The 16,979-nt window shown below is 47.0% G+C and overlaps 1 protein-coding gene across 3 annotated transcripts in view; it reads left to right on the top strand.

The window, feature by feature from the left end:
• The first annotated feature begins 686 nt into the window (after positions 1 to 686).
• The window catches only part of ATP11C (ATPase phospholipid transporting 11C), a 97,142-nt gene continuing 80,849 nt past the window's right edge, over positions 687 to 16,979 (top strand). Inside the window, exon 1 of one of the 3 annotated variants that reach the window (XM_059732875.1) lies at positions 687 to 787. In XM_059732875.1, coding sequence (XP_059588858.1) covers positions 761 to 787 — 27 coding nt within the window. In that variant the 5' untranslated portion in view covers positions 687 to 760. The remainder of the gene's footprint in view (positions 788 to 16,979) is intronic. The other 2 variants (XM_059732876.1, XM_059732877.1) reach the window with 2 other exon arrangements.

Consider the following 16,979-nt stretch of genomic DNA (forward strand, 5'->3'; position numbering starts at 1 on the left):
ATGCGTGCAGCAACAGGCAAGCCATGCATGTGACAACAGGCAAGTCATGCGTGCAGCAACAGGCAAGCCATGCATGTGACAACATGCAACTCATGTGTGCAACAGGCGAGTAATGCATGTGACAACATGCAACTCATGCGTGCAGCAACAGGCAAGTCATGCATGTGACAACATGCAAGTCATGCGTGCAGCAACAGGCAAGCCATGTATGTGACAACATGCAACTCATGTATGCAACAACAGGCGAGTAATGCATGTGACAACATGCAACTCATGCCTGCAGCAACAGGCAAGTCATGCCTGCAGCAACAGGCAAGTCATGCATGTGACAACATGCAACTCATGCGTGCGACAGGCGAATCATGCATGCAACAGGCAAGTCATGCGTGCAGCAACAGGAAACTCATGCCTGCAACAACAGGCAACGCAGGCGTGCGACAACACAGCGAGTGGTGCGCGTGCACCTCGCACGCAGGGGTGCGTGACCGCTGCGGCAGGACTGGCGGCGGCACGGCTGGCCCCACACGGGGGCGCGCTGCCGCAGGAGGCGCAGGGCAAGGGCGCCTCGTTCCGGGCACCCCGGGGGGTGGGGGTCGCTGCGGCCGCCAGCAGAGGGCGCATGCGCGCGGAAGGACTACAGATCCCAGCATGCCGCGCGCGGGAGGGGCCTCTCGGGAGTGCGGCGCGGCGCGGCGCGGCCGGGCGGGGGCAGGGGCCCGGCCCCGGCGGCGGCAGCAGCGGCGCACGTGAACCCGCCGCGATGCTGCGCTGGAGCCTGCAGCGCCTGGTGAGTGCGGCCCGGCCCTTACCCCTTCCTGGGGCCTGCTCCCCCTCTCCCCCCTCAGTGCCCTGGGGCCTGCTCCCTCCCCCCCCCCCCACTGCCTGCTCCCCTCGTGCTGCCAGCCCACAGCACCGCGCCATCGCTGCCTCCCTGCCCTGCCCTGCCCTGCCCTGCATTGCTCTGAGGGCCCCTAAATTGTACGGATGTGAAGTTGCCACTCGCTTGCGTGCTGTGCCCTGTCTCTAGTGGGTCATACCCCACGTAAAGGTGAGGGCTTTTTTATTCTTCAGGCCCCCGTTGTTCCCTCGTGCCATGAAACTAGTGTAAGGGTCTTCACAGCATCGCTCAAAGGATGCTTGTCGCCTTGCACGTCGTATATCTTTGTTTCACAAAATTTCTCTAGAAGTGAGAACAGCCTAATTGGGATAAAAGTAAATTTTTCTGGAAGTGAGAGCAACCCAATTGGGGAAAAAACTAAATTCCCTGGAAGTGAGAGCAGCCTAATTGGGTTAAAAGTAATTTTTCTGGAAGTGAGATCAACCTAATTGGGATAAAAGTAAATTTTTCTGGAAGTGAGAACAACCTAATTGGGATAAAAGTAATTTTTCTGGAAGTGAGAGCAACCTAATTGGGTTAAAAGTAAATTTTTCTGGAAGTGAGATCAACCCAATTGGGATAAAAGTAATTTTTTCTGGTAGTAGGATCAACCTAATTGGGTTAAAAGTAATTTTTCTGGAAGTGAGAGCAACCTAATTGGGATAAAAGTAATTTTTCTGGAAGTGAGAGCAACCTAATTGGGATAAAAGTAAATTTTTCTGGAAGTGAGATCAACCCAATTGGGATAAAAGTCCTTCCGACTTCTTAGCAGCGCTAGGTTGGCCACGAATTGCAACGTTGCCCTGTATTCTTTATATGAATACGTGATGGTTATAAAGACAGGCAAACCCCTAAAGGAAAATATTGGACATGTGTAAGCAAGTATTTGAGATGCTGGGGTAATTCGCAGTGGGGGTGGGGAGGAGTTGAGGTGGCAGGGTGTGGGAACATGTGGCCAGGGTCCCATAGAGAATCTGAACGTTGACCCCATACACCCATGTCCTATCAGCATTTGATTGACTCATAAACGTCTATGTACTAATCAAGTATGTGTCATGTTGCGTGGCCAGTGTGCCCTTTGAGAGGTGCATGCATCAGTAGGGGCTGATGCAAAATGTGCTGTCTTACTTACAGCAGATGCGGGACCGCAGTGTTTCTGCACTGCATGTGAGGGTTGTAGGTGTATTCCTCGCTTTCCCCCCCACGGTTTTGCACCAGTGGCTGTCAGGGATCTGTCTGCAGTGGTAGGGATGTGTATTTTTATCATCAAGATCCAGGAGTGCATTTCCAGGGCAGGGAGGAAAGGGTGCAAATGCAGATGGGAATTCACTGGTTGCAGACGGGTGATTCACTGCAGGATCCTGTGTTTCAGTGGGCAGGGGAACTTGGCTGCAGAGAAGAAAATGCAGCGATGCTGTTTGCAGAGCAAGCCGCTCAGTTTAATAGACAAGAGGTGTAAGATGTGGATGAACCTCACAGGAGAAAGCCTACAAGTTGTCTGAGCCGCTACCTAGCTGCGCTGTCAGGCCTTGATATACACAATTGACCTATGTAGCTGGTGATACTAGGGTGCAGAGGGCGTGGAAACAGTATGTAATCAGGCTGGTAGTACTTTGCATTTACTCTATATCAGTGTAAATGACTGCACAGGTTGCTGGAAGGGCAGGAGTAAATGAGGTCTTTGCTTCTATGCGTCTGCACACGATCAGAACGATGCTATAAAGTAACCTCTGCCAGTAGCTTAAACCCAATTTAAAGCGAACAAGGATAGTTTGACCCCCTGGGGTACTGAATACAGGCCTCCCTGGACAGGAGCATCTCCAGGGGCAGAGTTATACTTACTAGGATTTCTGTACACTAACATTTGTCTTTAAAATTGTTCTAATTAAAAAGGGATATTTTAAGCATCTCTGTATATTCCTAGCAACTGGGTTAGGAAGACAGGAAGGATGCAATCTACCTATTTCTTGCTGCTCGTGACAGTGACACTGGGTGAGTTGACTTTTAATGCTTCTTTAGTGAGTAGCTGCAGCCCCTAGGTTGTACATACTAAAAAGCATCTGATGTCATTTGACTGTTTGTGATTGTTTTTTTGTGCATCAGAAAACACTCACATTCTTTAGGTTTCTTGATCTATGCCCAGACTTGGTCTGAATCTGGAAAATACGTTTCTTTTAAGTTTTCTGTCTCTGCCTTGTCCATAAGAGCAGTTAAGTTACTAACCATCCTTGCAGCGGACATGTACAGCCATCGTCAAGGTGCCCATTGATTGCCTTCTAAGTACTTGTTGTCCCCAAGTAACATGTCCTAACTCTTCAAAGTGCCACATAAACTCTGTAATTATTACCCTTTATTCCCCCTATTCAGCCTTGCCTGTGGCAAAAGCAAGGTGTGAGTGTTGCTGATGCAAACTCATTTTTCTGAGGAACGTAATTTCTAGGAAAGCACATACCTAGTGGAGTCACTTGGGATTGCGTAGGGGACATACATCCGTAGTACAGGACAGGTATGCTGGAGGGCAGCTGGAAAATTTCTGCGGGTCCAGCTGTGCCTCCCAGCTGTAGGTCACCTGCCAGAACAATGTTTTCTGCCTCCGGTTCACTCCATTTCTTGCTGTTGACTCACTCGACTTCCCTTCGAGAGAAAGCTACATGGTGCACTACGTGTGAGGCTCCCCACACGATGGATGTGTGCACTTGGTTCTGATGCATATGCTTAACAGCGCAGCAGCTCTGCATGCAGCAGTGGTCTGTCTGCGTACCTGCAGGATTTTTACCTTCTGTTGTTTTGAAATATTAGGTTGATCTCTTATTGGGGGTGCCACAGTCAGCCACGTTTTCTGCTGCACAGGTCTTTCACAAGGGTGGGGACAACGCTTGGCAAGGCATCAGCACTTGAATTCATCTCTGTCACGTGCATGGACACTTATTCTAAGCTCGCTGCTTCCACGCAGATTTCCTGTCGAGGATCAAGAAAACCTGGGGGATGTGCTAAAATATCTTGCCTCCTCCAAACAGAGAAAGGGATTTGTTGCTCTTGAGGACAGGTGTGAAGGCTTAAAAAAGGTGGGCAGGATGGTTACAATCCCTCGAGAGAGAGTGAATATTTAATGAGTACAGCGTGCTTAAACTTTTATAAGCGAATCTTAGCACGCTTTTGTTTCTTCTGCTTGGATTTAGCCGCAAGGAGGTTTGCAGTGGGCTGTGCATCCAGTGGGTGCTTCTCTTCTTCTTTTTTCAAATGCTTCAAGTTGCACCACACGTGGTCTGTATCCTGAAATAACCAAAAGCTTCCTGTAAATCGCACAGACAGAAATAGTTTTGCCATATCCTCCAGGGTGGTGGCTTGGGCATCTTGTGGGTAAGGCTTTAGCAAACAGAGGGCAGAATCTGCTCGCTAGGTTGGTTTGAAAAATAAGGGAAAGGGTCTTCCTGGGAGGTCCAGGTGCAGCCCTTTTTGTGGGTCCCACTATTTATTTGTCACCAACCAAGGCTGGGAAGGGGTGAGATGCTCTAGGGCAGCGTTTCTCAACCCATGGGTCACAAGACTATATGAAAGGGTTGCAAACAAACTTTAAAAATGGATTCTGCTTTAAAGGACAAAAATGTGGGGAACCGTGGGTTTTTCCTTACAGGCTGCAGAGTTCCAGCTTGCAAGGGGCTGTTCCCTGCCCCACACACCCACCCCCTGCCCCATCCCCTGGGGGCATCGGGGGGCAGCAGGTTGGGAGTGAGGGGCGCTGGGTTGGGACTGGCCATCGATGTTTGCAAATGGGTCCTGGTACAAAAAAGGTTGAGAAGCACTGGTCTAGGGAGACCTCCCGCATCCCCCTTTTCCCTCTGATGTTTTGAATCTAGCTCCGGGATCCGAGATACCATTAACCCTCAAGAACCCTACTATTAGCCCTTGAGAAAAGATCTTCTGATCTCCAAAGTAGGGAGCAGAGACCAGTTTCATGGCTGCTTGCTAGCTGGCATCGGTGTGCTCACGCTACCCTGCTCCAGCTGCCTTTTCTGCTAGCCCCCTCTAGCCAGGGACTTGGGCCTGCAATTATATTGCTAATCCTCGCTGCTTTGCCAGGTGACACCAAATGCTCCTGCCTCCAACCATGTCCTGAAGAGCGGCCGTGCAGTGGGCTGGCAGCGTCCAAGCAGCGTAACACTGCTTGGCAAAATGATGAGCAGAGATAGAGGCAGTGGAGCTGTCTGCAGGCCCAGGCGAGCTGTGCGGCATCAGCTAGCTCCAGAGCACATTTGACATTTGAAAGTGTGCGTGTTGGGGGTCAGGGAGGCGTTGAGTAAAAGATGATATTAAATTGTTGTTGGGGCTTTGCCTGCATGTTTCTGGCCCTGTGGGGATCCTCAAGGATCTTGTCCCACAGCCTGTTTCTCAAGGTAGGGGGGACAGCAGGTTCACATCTCCACTGGAGGGTCTGCCGAGACCCCCTTCCTTTAGGATAAGGTTGGAGCCATGAATAGATGTTTCCGTGGTGGTAGTAGCACCACAGAAATACTCTGTCCCATTTTAAAGCTGCAGCAGATTATCCGACACAAGGCTGCCTCTGACAGGCTGTCATTTCTCTCCTAGCTGGATATTAAAATTCCCCACTTTCAGATGCGATTCACAGCTTATGTCTCCTAAGTGTATCTTGCCTCTCCAGCCTTAAGATTGCTATGCTTGGTTGCATTTTTCAGGCTATAAACCTTCTCCCGTAGGGTCTAAAGATGATGGAAAGAATAGTAGAAAATATTTAACTCCCAGCCGTGAAAAACAGGGCACAAGGGGATGGGTGGTGGATGGGGGGATATGTTCTTCTACTGCGAGACTCGCAAGCTCCAACTAGCTGTGCAAAAAAGCGTGGATTCTCATCTTAGATTTACACCTGTCGGTGATGTCGCCTCCCCTGTCAAGATCAGACTTAGGCTTGGAGCACTGGAGGGATCGCATCTACATAATTAATCCACTGGAAAGGATCTGTTAACTCTAAAAAGTGACTGAAAAGATTATTCTTTTTGACTACCCTTGTTCTGGCATTTCTCTAGCCGTGTTTCGTATTTTATTTAGCTTGTGTTAATGTGTGCAAGACCACAGGAGCAATGTGGTCATTTGGCTTCCTGTACAGTGAAAAGAGCAGAATTAATGATACTCAAAGTGCTATCCAATGGAGGGCTCATTGGCCTGTAAGCTGTTGATGTGGGCATCTGTGCCAATGATAGTTAATACCAACAAAATACAGAAATGAACTTCCGTGAATTTCTACCAAAGTGTTTTTTGGAGATTTCTTCTTTTTTTTTTTTGCGGGGGGGGAGGCAGATCTGTTTTGCATTATTCTTGGAAACAGGATTTTGAAACCAGCTATGAGTAAGATGAACAGGAACAGAATCATCTCCTGGCGTGCTCTCATCACTGAAAATGAGCGAATGCTGATCAGCCGTTCACTTCCTTAACCCTGCCACCCTTCAAAATATCACAGCGATCACATTCTCCTTACAGCAGCGTATTGTACGTTCATATACGATACCTGTGTAACTGGAAGACAGTGGGGTTATTTTATATTTACTTCTTGCAAATGACATTGGAGCGTGGCCTGAGAAGTTTTCCTCAATATTGCGACAGATGTGAAAGATTTATAACTCTGGAAGTCAGCATGCTCTTTTCGAAATCAACTGCCAGCTGGGTATTTTTTTCCCCACAGCACAGCCTCTGAAGCAAGCGTGTGTATGTGTAATAATTACATATATTTATGTACACATATATAAAAAACACAAATAGACTAGTAGCTTGCAGCCGTAGTTGTTAAAATGTGTTGCAGATTTCACTACCCGGGATCTCTTGGGCTCATTATCACTTTGTCTCGGATGTGTTAAGATTCTTCACCTTACCGAATCTACCAGCGTGTGTTTGTTTCACCAGATATAGTAATTTATTTGATGATCATCCTGAGGTTTTGGCAGTAGTTTAGAGATTTATATTTAGGGATTTGGGGTCGAGCACTGCTCAGTTAACAGCAGGCTGGTAGTCGGGTGTCTAATTAACATCCCTGGCACCACTCTGATTTTTGGCTGCTACGAAGGAGGGAGAATTGCCCCTTTGAAGCGTCTTCAAAAATGCAGGAAGAACACAAATGTATTTCACTTGCAAGTGACAGCAGCCCACGGACTTGCCTTCTGGAAAGCTGTGTTATTTAGAGACGTGCCTTTTTGTATCGGTTATTGCTCTAAAATAAGAAGCACCTCCAATTCAGCTAACTCGGCAGTTCCTAGCAAAACTTTTCTCCCCCATCTGGAAGTTGCCTGCCCCCAGAATAGCCCTGGACATGTGCTCTGAAGGTCAGCTTGCTTGGCCGCTGAAAACTTCCTTTGTTTTTTGGGTTAAAGGCCCATGTATTGGCTCACTTTGTGTGCATGGCAATAGACAGTGCTATATAATAAGTGGTGTAGGATTTGATTTGATTTTTTTGATGCCATGACTATAAACATCCAGGGCAGTGTCCCTGGTGGGGATCTGGGCTATTAAAGGCATCCTGCGTTGCTAAAAAGGTTAATGTTTTCTCACCTTCCACTATCTCCTTTTTTTTTTTTTCCCCTTTTTTCTTTTTAATTGCCTCTTGTTACCCTCTTGTTCTGGTTTCTTTCTTATTCTAATTTTCTCTCCTCCTTCCGCCCACTGCCTTCTGCTTTCTGCATACATAGAGCAGATGGAATTTGCCTGGAACCCGGATGCATGGAGTGCAGTGAGGTTGGTTTCTAGTAAACTTCATTTTGCTGCCTGCCCCAACAAAAGGGGAAGAGAAAATGAAGGCCTTTTTTTAAACAAGGCCAGTCGGGCACTCCTTGGTGTGTGCATTTTTGCAGTTTCTCAGCCTGCTGTAACCCAGATGCACACAGGGAATGCAACTCTGACAGAGCAGCGCTTGTACTGCCCTGCCTTATTGCTTCCTGGAATGCAGCTTAGGGCAGGTATACCGAGAGGAAGGTGTGGTTAGTCTGTAAATATTCCCAGGTACGCATGGTTTCCCTTCTGCCTGCACCAGCGCCGTGTCAGTCTCTGCCTGGTGACTTGCAGGTTTGCTGAAGATAACTCCCGAATTCAAGGTTTATCCATGTGCTCGCAGCGTGCATTCTGTGTCCAGTTCTAACTTCACCTCATCTCCTGCTTCTTAATTAAACACCATAGTACGGTTCAGGTGACCTTTACCAACCAGGTGACCTCAGCAAAGGTCAGCAGCTTTGCATTATTGTGCTTTAGGCAGATTTAAGAGCTTACCTGGAGGTCTGTGCAGCAAATGCTATTTGGAATTGAGTTCAGTTATTCACTGGAGTGGATTTCTATGCCTCTGTGTTGGGCCTGATTCAGCTGCCCGTACTCTAGCAAAATACCCATTGATTTCAGTGGTCCGCATTTCCGAGTAGGGAAATATTTTGGTTGTTTGGGGGGGGGTGTCCTATTTACTGGATTGCATCCTGCTGTCCTTTCTGCTTTCCCATCCTGTGCCATGCCAAGCTCAGATAGTTATTAATGCCTGTTTTCTCTGCTTTTTCTCTTCTCTTTTCCCCTCCTGCTCTTTCTCTCTCTCTTTCCCCCCCCCCCAGCTCTTTCTCTTTTGTACATTGTTCCCCTCTTTCTTTGGCTGCCTCCCCCCTTCTCTATTTTCCCTTCCCTAGAAGGTCACATACTGTTTGGGGAGAGGGGAAAACCAGGACTCAGTGGTGCTGTTCTCAGACATGGGTGAAAGCCATGCTCTTGTACCTAGACAGGGAAGAGACAGTTCAGTGTCATTTTCTAGGGACTGTGCTTATTACCCTATCTGAGTGCCGTCCACTAATGCATTCAGTGACGTGACTTGCATCTGTCATGTGGGTGGTCTCCTTTTGTCCCCAGGAACGGACGTATGGGCCTTGTTTGGGGTATTTTTATACGTCACTATAAAGCTGGTGGTCTGCATGCATGTGTGTTTGTTAGAGACAGCGAGGGCAAAGAAATGCAGGGTAGGGGCTGCCTCGACATATAGGAAACTTGCTCCTGCATGCCTGGTTGCACGCGGGGTTGCTGCAGGGGTAGGGTAGGTAAAGGGGTGGCTTTTGAGCATATTTCATTTGGGTGGGCCCATGTTGCACATCCCCACGGCTCTTTCCTTGTACCAGCAACACGCAGGTTGGGAAACACTGCCCACAGGCTGCTAACGTGAACCATAAAATACTCCTACCCAGACTGCTCAAGCACATAGCTGTGAGCTGGATCCAGCCTGCTCTGTGCCCTAGTGCCACGTGTTTGCCTTTTGAGACTCCTGGCTGCCATTTATGGACTGAAAGATGCAGTAACGCGGGGCCTTGCATTTCATTTCTAAGTGGTATCCTCATGCACCGCTTGTCCAAGGAACATTAAAGTAGAAAAGACCAGCGCTGAAAAAATGTGCAAAGGTCAGAAAAAGTGTGGCCCGTGCAACAGGAATTGTGTGCGTGCCTTCTTGGTTGCGGGATCACAAACCTTTCTGCCCCCCACCCCCACCATGACCTCTCCTTGCTTGGTATTTTCAGCTATTTACTGGGTGCTGTGCTCATGCTTTTGAGTCTGGGACTGTTGAAATTCCCCGTGGCTGCACAGGAGCACTTTGTGCAGATGAATATAATCATCTAAAGACACCCTGCCCCTTCTGGTGCAGTTAAGGGGAGAAAGCTTTTCACCGAGAGGCTGGATTTCCTAGGATCCAGGCTCTTGTGTAGATTGCCTAGAAACTTTTCTAGACCTGCCGGCTGGAAGGGACCTCACCCCCCTGCAAAGGTTGCCCTGAGGGTAATATTCCTCATTGGGCATACTTGAGTGGGAGGTATTGGAGTAACACGTGCTGCTTGCACGCCTAGCCAGCAGGTCTCCCAGCGTGTGCATGCATCAGGGGGATTACCCTATACCCTGCATGGTCTCCCTTGTGGGACACGTACCTCACCTGGCAGCCTTGTGGGAGCAGGATGGCAAAGGGGACTTGGGGGAGTGCACAAGGCTCGCAGCTTCCATGGGTGGCTGCAGGCCATTTGCTGCTGATGAGCTAAGTGGCTGCTGCTGTTTATTCATGAGAGCAGGAGACAAAAAAAGCTGTTATACTTCTCAGCTTTGGGGCAAGAAACTGGGGAGCAGTGGGGGATGTGCCGCAGGCCCCCTGAGCCTTACCGGTGCTCACCTGGGTGCCAGGTCACATCTGGAGTGGCATCCCTCTGTCTAGGAGGGTTTAGTTTTAGTGGGGGATTGTAATCCAAGGAGAACAGAATACGCAGAAAGAAAATGAATCCTCCAGGCTTATAGCTATAAAGACAGTGGATGGTGGGGGTGCAGAGAAGTGTAGGGCGTGCATGGAGAGGAATTAGGATGGTCTTGATTTAGGAGAAGGGGATGGGAAGTTAGGAGCTATGGGAAGGGAGGGTGATGTGGGACTCAGTGGCAGGAGGAAAAGCATCCAGCTGGGCTTGGGAGAAACAAGGGGCCTGTCCTCTGGGCGTGTTGGAAACCTTTTTGCTTCCTCTGGTGTGAGCTAGGGTCTGGAAATGCAGGGGGGTGCTGCGTCCCTGGTGCGGGCCAATCTCCTTTCATTCCCCATACAATACGTAGGAGCCAGGATCTGTGCACGCCTTGCCACTCTGCGTCTGGGCTTGAGCCCCGTTTCTATCCCCGTGCCCAAATTAGGACAGTCAGAGCTTTTTGATCCAACAGGAGAACACAGGTAATGATGGGTCTTTTCAGCTTTTCTATGTCAGACTTCTTAGAAGCTTTTTTCAGGGAATTTCTTACCTAATTTTAATAATTTCTTGCTTGAGTTGAAAACAGTATCGCTGAAGACTAGATGACTTTGTTCTGGGTATTTTGCATCCTTCTCGTGGGTATCGGTCACCTAATACCTGGAAAGCCCCGGGAGCAGTTTTCTGTGTTTTCTTTCCTGTTCTGTTTGGCTATGGGAAAGTCTGTGTGCTGACACAGACCAGTTGTCCTAATGAACATCTCTCCTTACTTGTGTTTAATAGAAAACTGCTGCTCGTTCTGGGCCCTCGCAGGGATAGGAGTGCTACTTATTCATCTGTGCTGTGGGGACTTTTTCCTGCCAAGCAGATTTGGCTAGTGGCACAGTTTTTTCAGCCATCTTAAGGGGCAGGAAAGGGAAGGGGTCCTGTCCGTAGGAAAGCTTGCAATTAGAGAATTTGGTTGTGTTTTTTTTGCAAAAATCTTGTTGGTCTAATAAAAGATATCATCCTTACTGTGAGTCCTGACTACCTGTCCATAGGAGGCATTTGGAAATGGGGGGGAGAGGAGTGCCAGTTCTCCTGCATTCTCCTGCTGCTCATTCTCTGTGCCAGGGATGATGGCTTGAGCAAGGTTTGGGAAGGCAGCCGGGTCAGGTGCGAAGGTGGCTGCTCTCTACAGCATGATTGCCTCTTTTCAGCTGGCTGAACATCCAGACCCTTCCCAGGGGAGCCACGGGCACGCGGGTCACATGGAAAGTGGGTGGGAATAATGCAGAGGCCCTGGGGTAGCCTAAGCCTTGTGGTCTCCAGGCTGTCTCAGCAATATTTGGGGCATCAGCAAGTGAGGAAGGGTGAATTTCCTGGCAGAACAGTAGCTGCTTTTGTGAGCCGGGCTGTCCAAGGCAAGAGCAAGCTGCTGAAAGCATCAAAAGCGGTAGCAAGCGTGTAAACCCTTGTAAGGGTGAATCTCCCTTGTCTGCAGTGGTGGCAGCCCCTATGCATCTGCCGCTGTCTTCAAGGAAATCAGCCTGGTCCTGCGTCTCAAGCAGTGGAGGCCCATGAGTAGATCCACAGCTCTTTAGTTTGACCCAGCAATTAGTTTGTAACATGAAGCTTGTCTAGAAATGATCCCTACGGTGCTGCATAAGAAGGTATTAGGCTAAAATTGATCAGCATCATTTCTTCTCCTTGGTTCTTCCCTGTTTGCTGATTTAGCAAACAGCCCTAGAGCTTGTAGGAGCTACTGTGTTCTCTTTTCAAGCATGCAAAGCCTGATTTTTTTCTCTTTTTTTCCAGAGGTGCTGAGCTCCCGGGGCGTAGTTTTTTCTGAGCCCTGTTCCCCTAATCCCTCCTTGTCTGTGGAAGTTACAGACAGGTTAACAGACTAATAACAAGGTTTTTGTGGAAGTCAGGGCTTATAGGTTCTCCATTGTACTTCCAGGCATAGGTTTAGGGCTGGGAAAAAAAGGGTGTGAACTTATTTGAACTTGAAAGCAAACCATGCCTGGTTAAGAGCAGGGCGCTGTCAGTGCCGGGGTATTGGCAGCCCCCAGACTGATTGTCCTGGCATTTTCAGGGCTTCTGCTAGGTTCAGGGTTGCAGTTTGAAGTCTTAAAAATAAAGAAAACTCATGTGTCTTGCAGCTGCTCTGAGAGGTTTTGAACATAAGGGGAGATGGCAGCCACGAGGCTGATCAGTACCCACCCTTTTCAAGACACTAATAGCAGCCCTGCAACCAGTGAGCCCCTGTCAGGGCTTCCCCTTCACCAGTCCAGAGTACAGTGATTAATGGGGTAGGGAGAGAGCAATGGTTGTACACTTGCATGGTTTATGCCCTTATGCTGTATGATGAGGCCCCAGGTTTGTACCAATTCAAGTAATGGGCCATAGGTTGGGACTGGCATTTTATTGTGCAGTTAAGCAAATTGCTCATTTACACCATAGTCCACTTACATGCATACTGGCTATCCCAGTTCAGTCTGGCCTTTAGGAAAACCTCCTCCATCACAGCTCATTGCCCAGTCATAGGCAAACGGGCAGGAAAAACCTAGCAGCTATTTGTGTCTGAGGCTTGCGAACTGCTTTTGACACCAGTGATGCCAGCATCTCTGTCCTGATGTCTCTGCCTCGACTGCCTGTCTCATTCACATTTGCCATAGAGGTGCTGAGCTAAGTGCAAGGCAGGCTGGCCTCTCCATGTCCCAGCTGCAGTCGAGTTTGCCGAATGACTTTGAATTCTTTAACCATGTCGGACAAAGGAGTCAGTTACTGGCCTTGCACCGAGATAGCATTAAATACGTGCTGTTGATAACCGCCATGCTCTTTCTAATAAGCTGTCATATTGAATGAAATAGTTTGAATGTTTGTAATGGTTGCCCACTAGCCAGTTTCAGGAAGAAGATAAGATTTATCTCCTTATCTAGCTCATTGTTTTGGACTACGTGCAAAAGATCCAGACTTTGCTTAAAGTCTTAATTTGAATGTTATCTTTAGAAGTCTTTTACAAAGAGAACCTGAAATTGATCCTTTAGCAAATATCCTGAGTTCCGAGAGATCAAACCCTAGAGCCTTTTGAAAAGATTGGTAAGAAAAGGTCCCTTGCAGTGATATGGAAGTTCCCCAAAGTAATTTAAAATGATCAACAAAAGAAACTAATTACTAAGCAAAAGAATCGGTTGAGTAAGATCCAAGCCCAAATTTGGGGGTAATGACAGGCTTGAGTAGGAGTGGCCCAAGACGGTAGCTCACTCAATAAAAACTATAACTTACTGTCCCAATTTGGAGGTGACTATACTTGTAGAACAACGAAGGAAGAATCGCAAGTGTAGGCCGGATCAAACTGATCACTGAACCGCCCTCTCCGTGAACACGAATCTCTTTGCAGCTTTAGCGTGAACTGAGCGCCCGAAAGGGACTGGAAGAAGGGGACTTATTCCTATCAGTATTGAGGCCAGCCTATTGAATTGTATTGCTGAGGCGAGCCCATTGAACCGTACTACTGAGGCCAACCCATTAAATTGTACTACTGAGGAATGAAACCATATTTTGATATTTGGCTTCTCGGAATTCTAGGATTATAAATATATTATGAAAAATAACAATATTGTTTCAAATTTAACTTTTAGTTGTAATTGTAGTTGTTTTTGTAACACATTCTTATAGCATTGTTTGGGAAGGAAGTGAATTTGGAACATTGTTTCTGATATATGTAGTTATTGTGTTATTAATGTTTGTGGTATTTCTTAAAGCTAAGCAGTGTTATATACATAACAAAGAGTTTTAAAATAAAATTGTGTTGTATAAATTAAGTGTGTAATCATTGTGAAATCGTGCAGTCAGCTAACTACCCCAGCCAGTGCATCAAAACGAATCAGTAAATTGTGTGGGGTTTTCTCTATTCCATAACCCACTAGAGACATAATAAGCCTGGCTCAAAGGCTTTAGTGAAGAAACAACTTGTGGATTTTTATTGTCTTTTATTTGTTGGAAAGTGATACTTCCTAAGTGATTCGTCTCCACTGTCCTTGGTGACTGCATTGCCCTTGGTTTGCTTCCCTCGATCTCTCTGGTCTCTGCTCTAGCTAAACAGGGAGGCTGTGCCTCTCTTTTGCTCATCTCCATGTGCTGGAATTGAACATCCTTTCTTTTTTCTGCCTGTTCCCTTCCACCAGCCCCGCTGATGACTGATTAGGATTTGCCCAGCAATGTGGGGGAGTGTGTGTTTCGAGGTCCAGTTCGAGATTCGGGTATTATTTTTACTGTAGGCTGCTCCAAGGGAGGCTGTCGGCACCCTGAATCGACGTGTGACAAAGCTGTGCAGAAAACCAAGCGACAGATTTTGAAATGGCAAAACTCCAGCCACATTTTTTTTTCTCCTGCTAAATCTTTCCAGCTTCCCCCAAAGTCTCGCCCCGTAACCTCAAACCCTGTTATTGCAGGGCAAGTGCCCAGAGGGAAACCTGCTGTCTGCGTTCATCTGGCCGAGTGTTGAGCACAGCTCAGCTGAGCAAACTGGGCAGAGCCTGGGGTTGGGAGTAGTTACACCACCGTGGGGCTTATAGTGGAGGAGAAGAAATCCTGCAGCTCCTCTCAGGTGGGCGCGAGAAGGAGGATGCTTTTCCGTGGGACAGCCCACCTGTTCACAGTGCAGTTTAGCATCCGGGGAGGTGGTGGCAGCGAGTGCCACAGGGGCATTGATTCTGGAGCGATATTTGCCAGGCAGTCCTTGCAGCCAGATCTACAGTGCATGGCTTTTAATCGCATAGGGTCAGGTTTGCAGAGTTGTGAGTAGCCTCCAGCCGTGAGTCATGAATAATGACCTTCAGGGTATAGCCTTTCTGCTGTCAAGCCATGTTGGGAAAGGCGGGAGAAGTGCTGGGCTGTGATAGCAGTTCTGCTTTGTCTTTGCTTTGGGGTGGTTGCAAAAAGTTGGGAGGACTCTTAAATACCCTGGAGAGGTGTGGCATTCACAACCGCTTTCTCCTGTGGTGGTGTTGGCAGCCAGGCTACATTGCACGACTTGAAACATAAAGCCATAGTTCATATACAAGTAATACAGCGAGGACTGCGTAGGAGATTTATTGTGTTTCCTTGATATGGTATGGTAGACTCTTAGATTATTTGTGCATGGATTTTTTTTTTCATTAATGCACACTGAGTGTTATCATGCATTTTGCATGCATGGCAGGTGTAAGCTTGCATATGATAATAACATTTGATGGTACAAATACCCATGGACCTAAGTCCTCATGTCACAAACTTCCACATGCCTGTTAGCTTGTTACAGCCTTCTGCATGCAGAGATGATTGCAAGATTGGGCCCTTGCAATCCTTTTGGGCATGCACATGGGTATGTTAGTTTTCCACGGTAGAAGGGCTTTGGGCATGCACATGGGTATTAGCTTTCCATTGTAGAAGTGTTTTGACATTTGACATGCATTCTGGACCAGTCAAGGGATTGTATTAAACCCCCTCATAACTAACACGACTGAGCTCTGACTGAATCCAACCCAAACATAAAAATCCTATATAGCTTAGTTTTCTCTTACAGAGTTATTTTAGATTTTATATTATTGCTAACGAATCAGAATTTGTTAGCAGCATCTGCACCTTTTTCAAAGGAAATTGCATTAAGATCTTATCTAGTCCTTGCTAATGCACCCAGATAAGTAGTTTCTGGATCCATTCCCAGTATATTGTAAGAAATCCAGATGCATTAGGGTGGATTTAGATTGTAATGCAACTCTGTGGGAGACTTGGATTTTAAAAGCCCAGTGCAGCTGAATGGGACAAAACCTAGCGCTTGCAAAGTGTAACACATTGCTTGATGAGGATCAGGGGCTTGGGTGTCTTAAAGATGACCTGGCATGGGAAATGAAGCATTAGTGCTACATCTTTCCTGTGTTCTCTTTGATGCTTTCTTACAATTATAGCAACATTATTGTTTTGCAATCCATTTGCATTCATTTAGTAATACCTGACATATTACCGCATTGACCAGAGCCTGCTGATAAACTTAGGTGCTGGTGCTTCCTTTCCATGGGGTTGCGTTGGTGTGATAAACCTCACCACCAAACTGTGCATCTCAGACTTCTGGGAAATGTTGCTAGATATTTTAAAGTATTTTTAAGTGCTTTAGTATTAAGGGGTGTTGGTTGTAGCCACGTTGGTCTAAGGACACAGGCAGACAAGGTTCTTTGGATAAATCTGATATCTTTTATTAGACCAGCAGAATAGTTGGGAAAATTCTTCTTAGCGAGCTTTCAGGTGTAAATCCCTGTCATCAAGCTGGCAAGATGCATTGGATAAATCTGATATAAAAAAACAGATATCAGATTTACCCAAAGAACCTTGTCTGCCTTAGTATTAAGGGTGCTTTAGAAAGGTTTGCCAGTTAATGAAGTATCTGTTGGTGGGAGGAATTTCTTTATTTTGCTGTATGCTGTGTTATTTTCTTTGAGCTAAAGGAGCAACAGCGATGCAAATAGCCTAAAGATGAATTGCAATTTGGAAAGTCATTGCAAAGAACGACACAGTAGACCCTGTTTGTACCTTTGCAACCCCTGTTCACGCTTGCTTTATGTAGGCTTTTTTTTTTTTTTTTTTTTTTTTTTTTTTGGTACCAACCTATGTAGGAAGAATGTGGGGTACCAATGCACCTTTACAGACTGTCCATCAGACATGTGTGAGCATGGCTACCTACCTCTCCCTGCTTAGGAGCAGTAACTTGGGATCTGAAAGTTTCAAGCAATGGTGATGCATGAGCAAGAGGGAACAATTAGGAAGGGAATTTCTGTCTGCAGTTACTTTTGTGCAAACCTTTTGGTTTCCAATTTCCTAATTTGGCTTTGTATTCAAAACCTGGTTTAACAAAT

This window comes from Alligator mississippiensis, chromosome 8 (assembly GCF_030867095.1).
Source record: "Alligator mississippiensis isolate rAllMis1 chromosome 8, rAllMis1, whole genome shotgun sequence".
In the NCBI taxonomy this organism is placed as follows: Eukaryota; Metazoa; Chordata; order Crocodylia; family Alligatoridae; genus Alligator; species Alligator mississippiensis.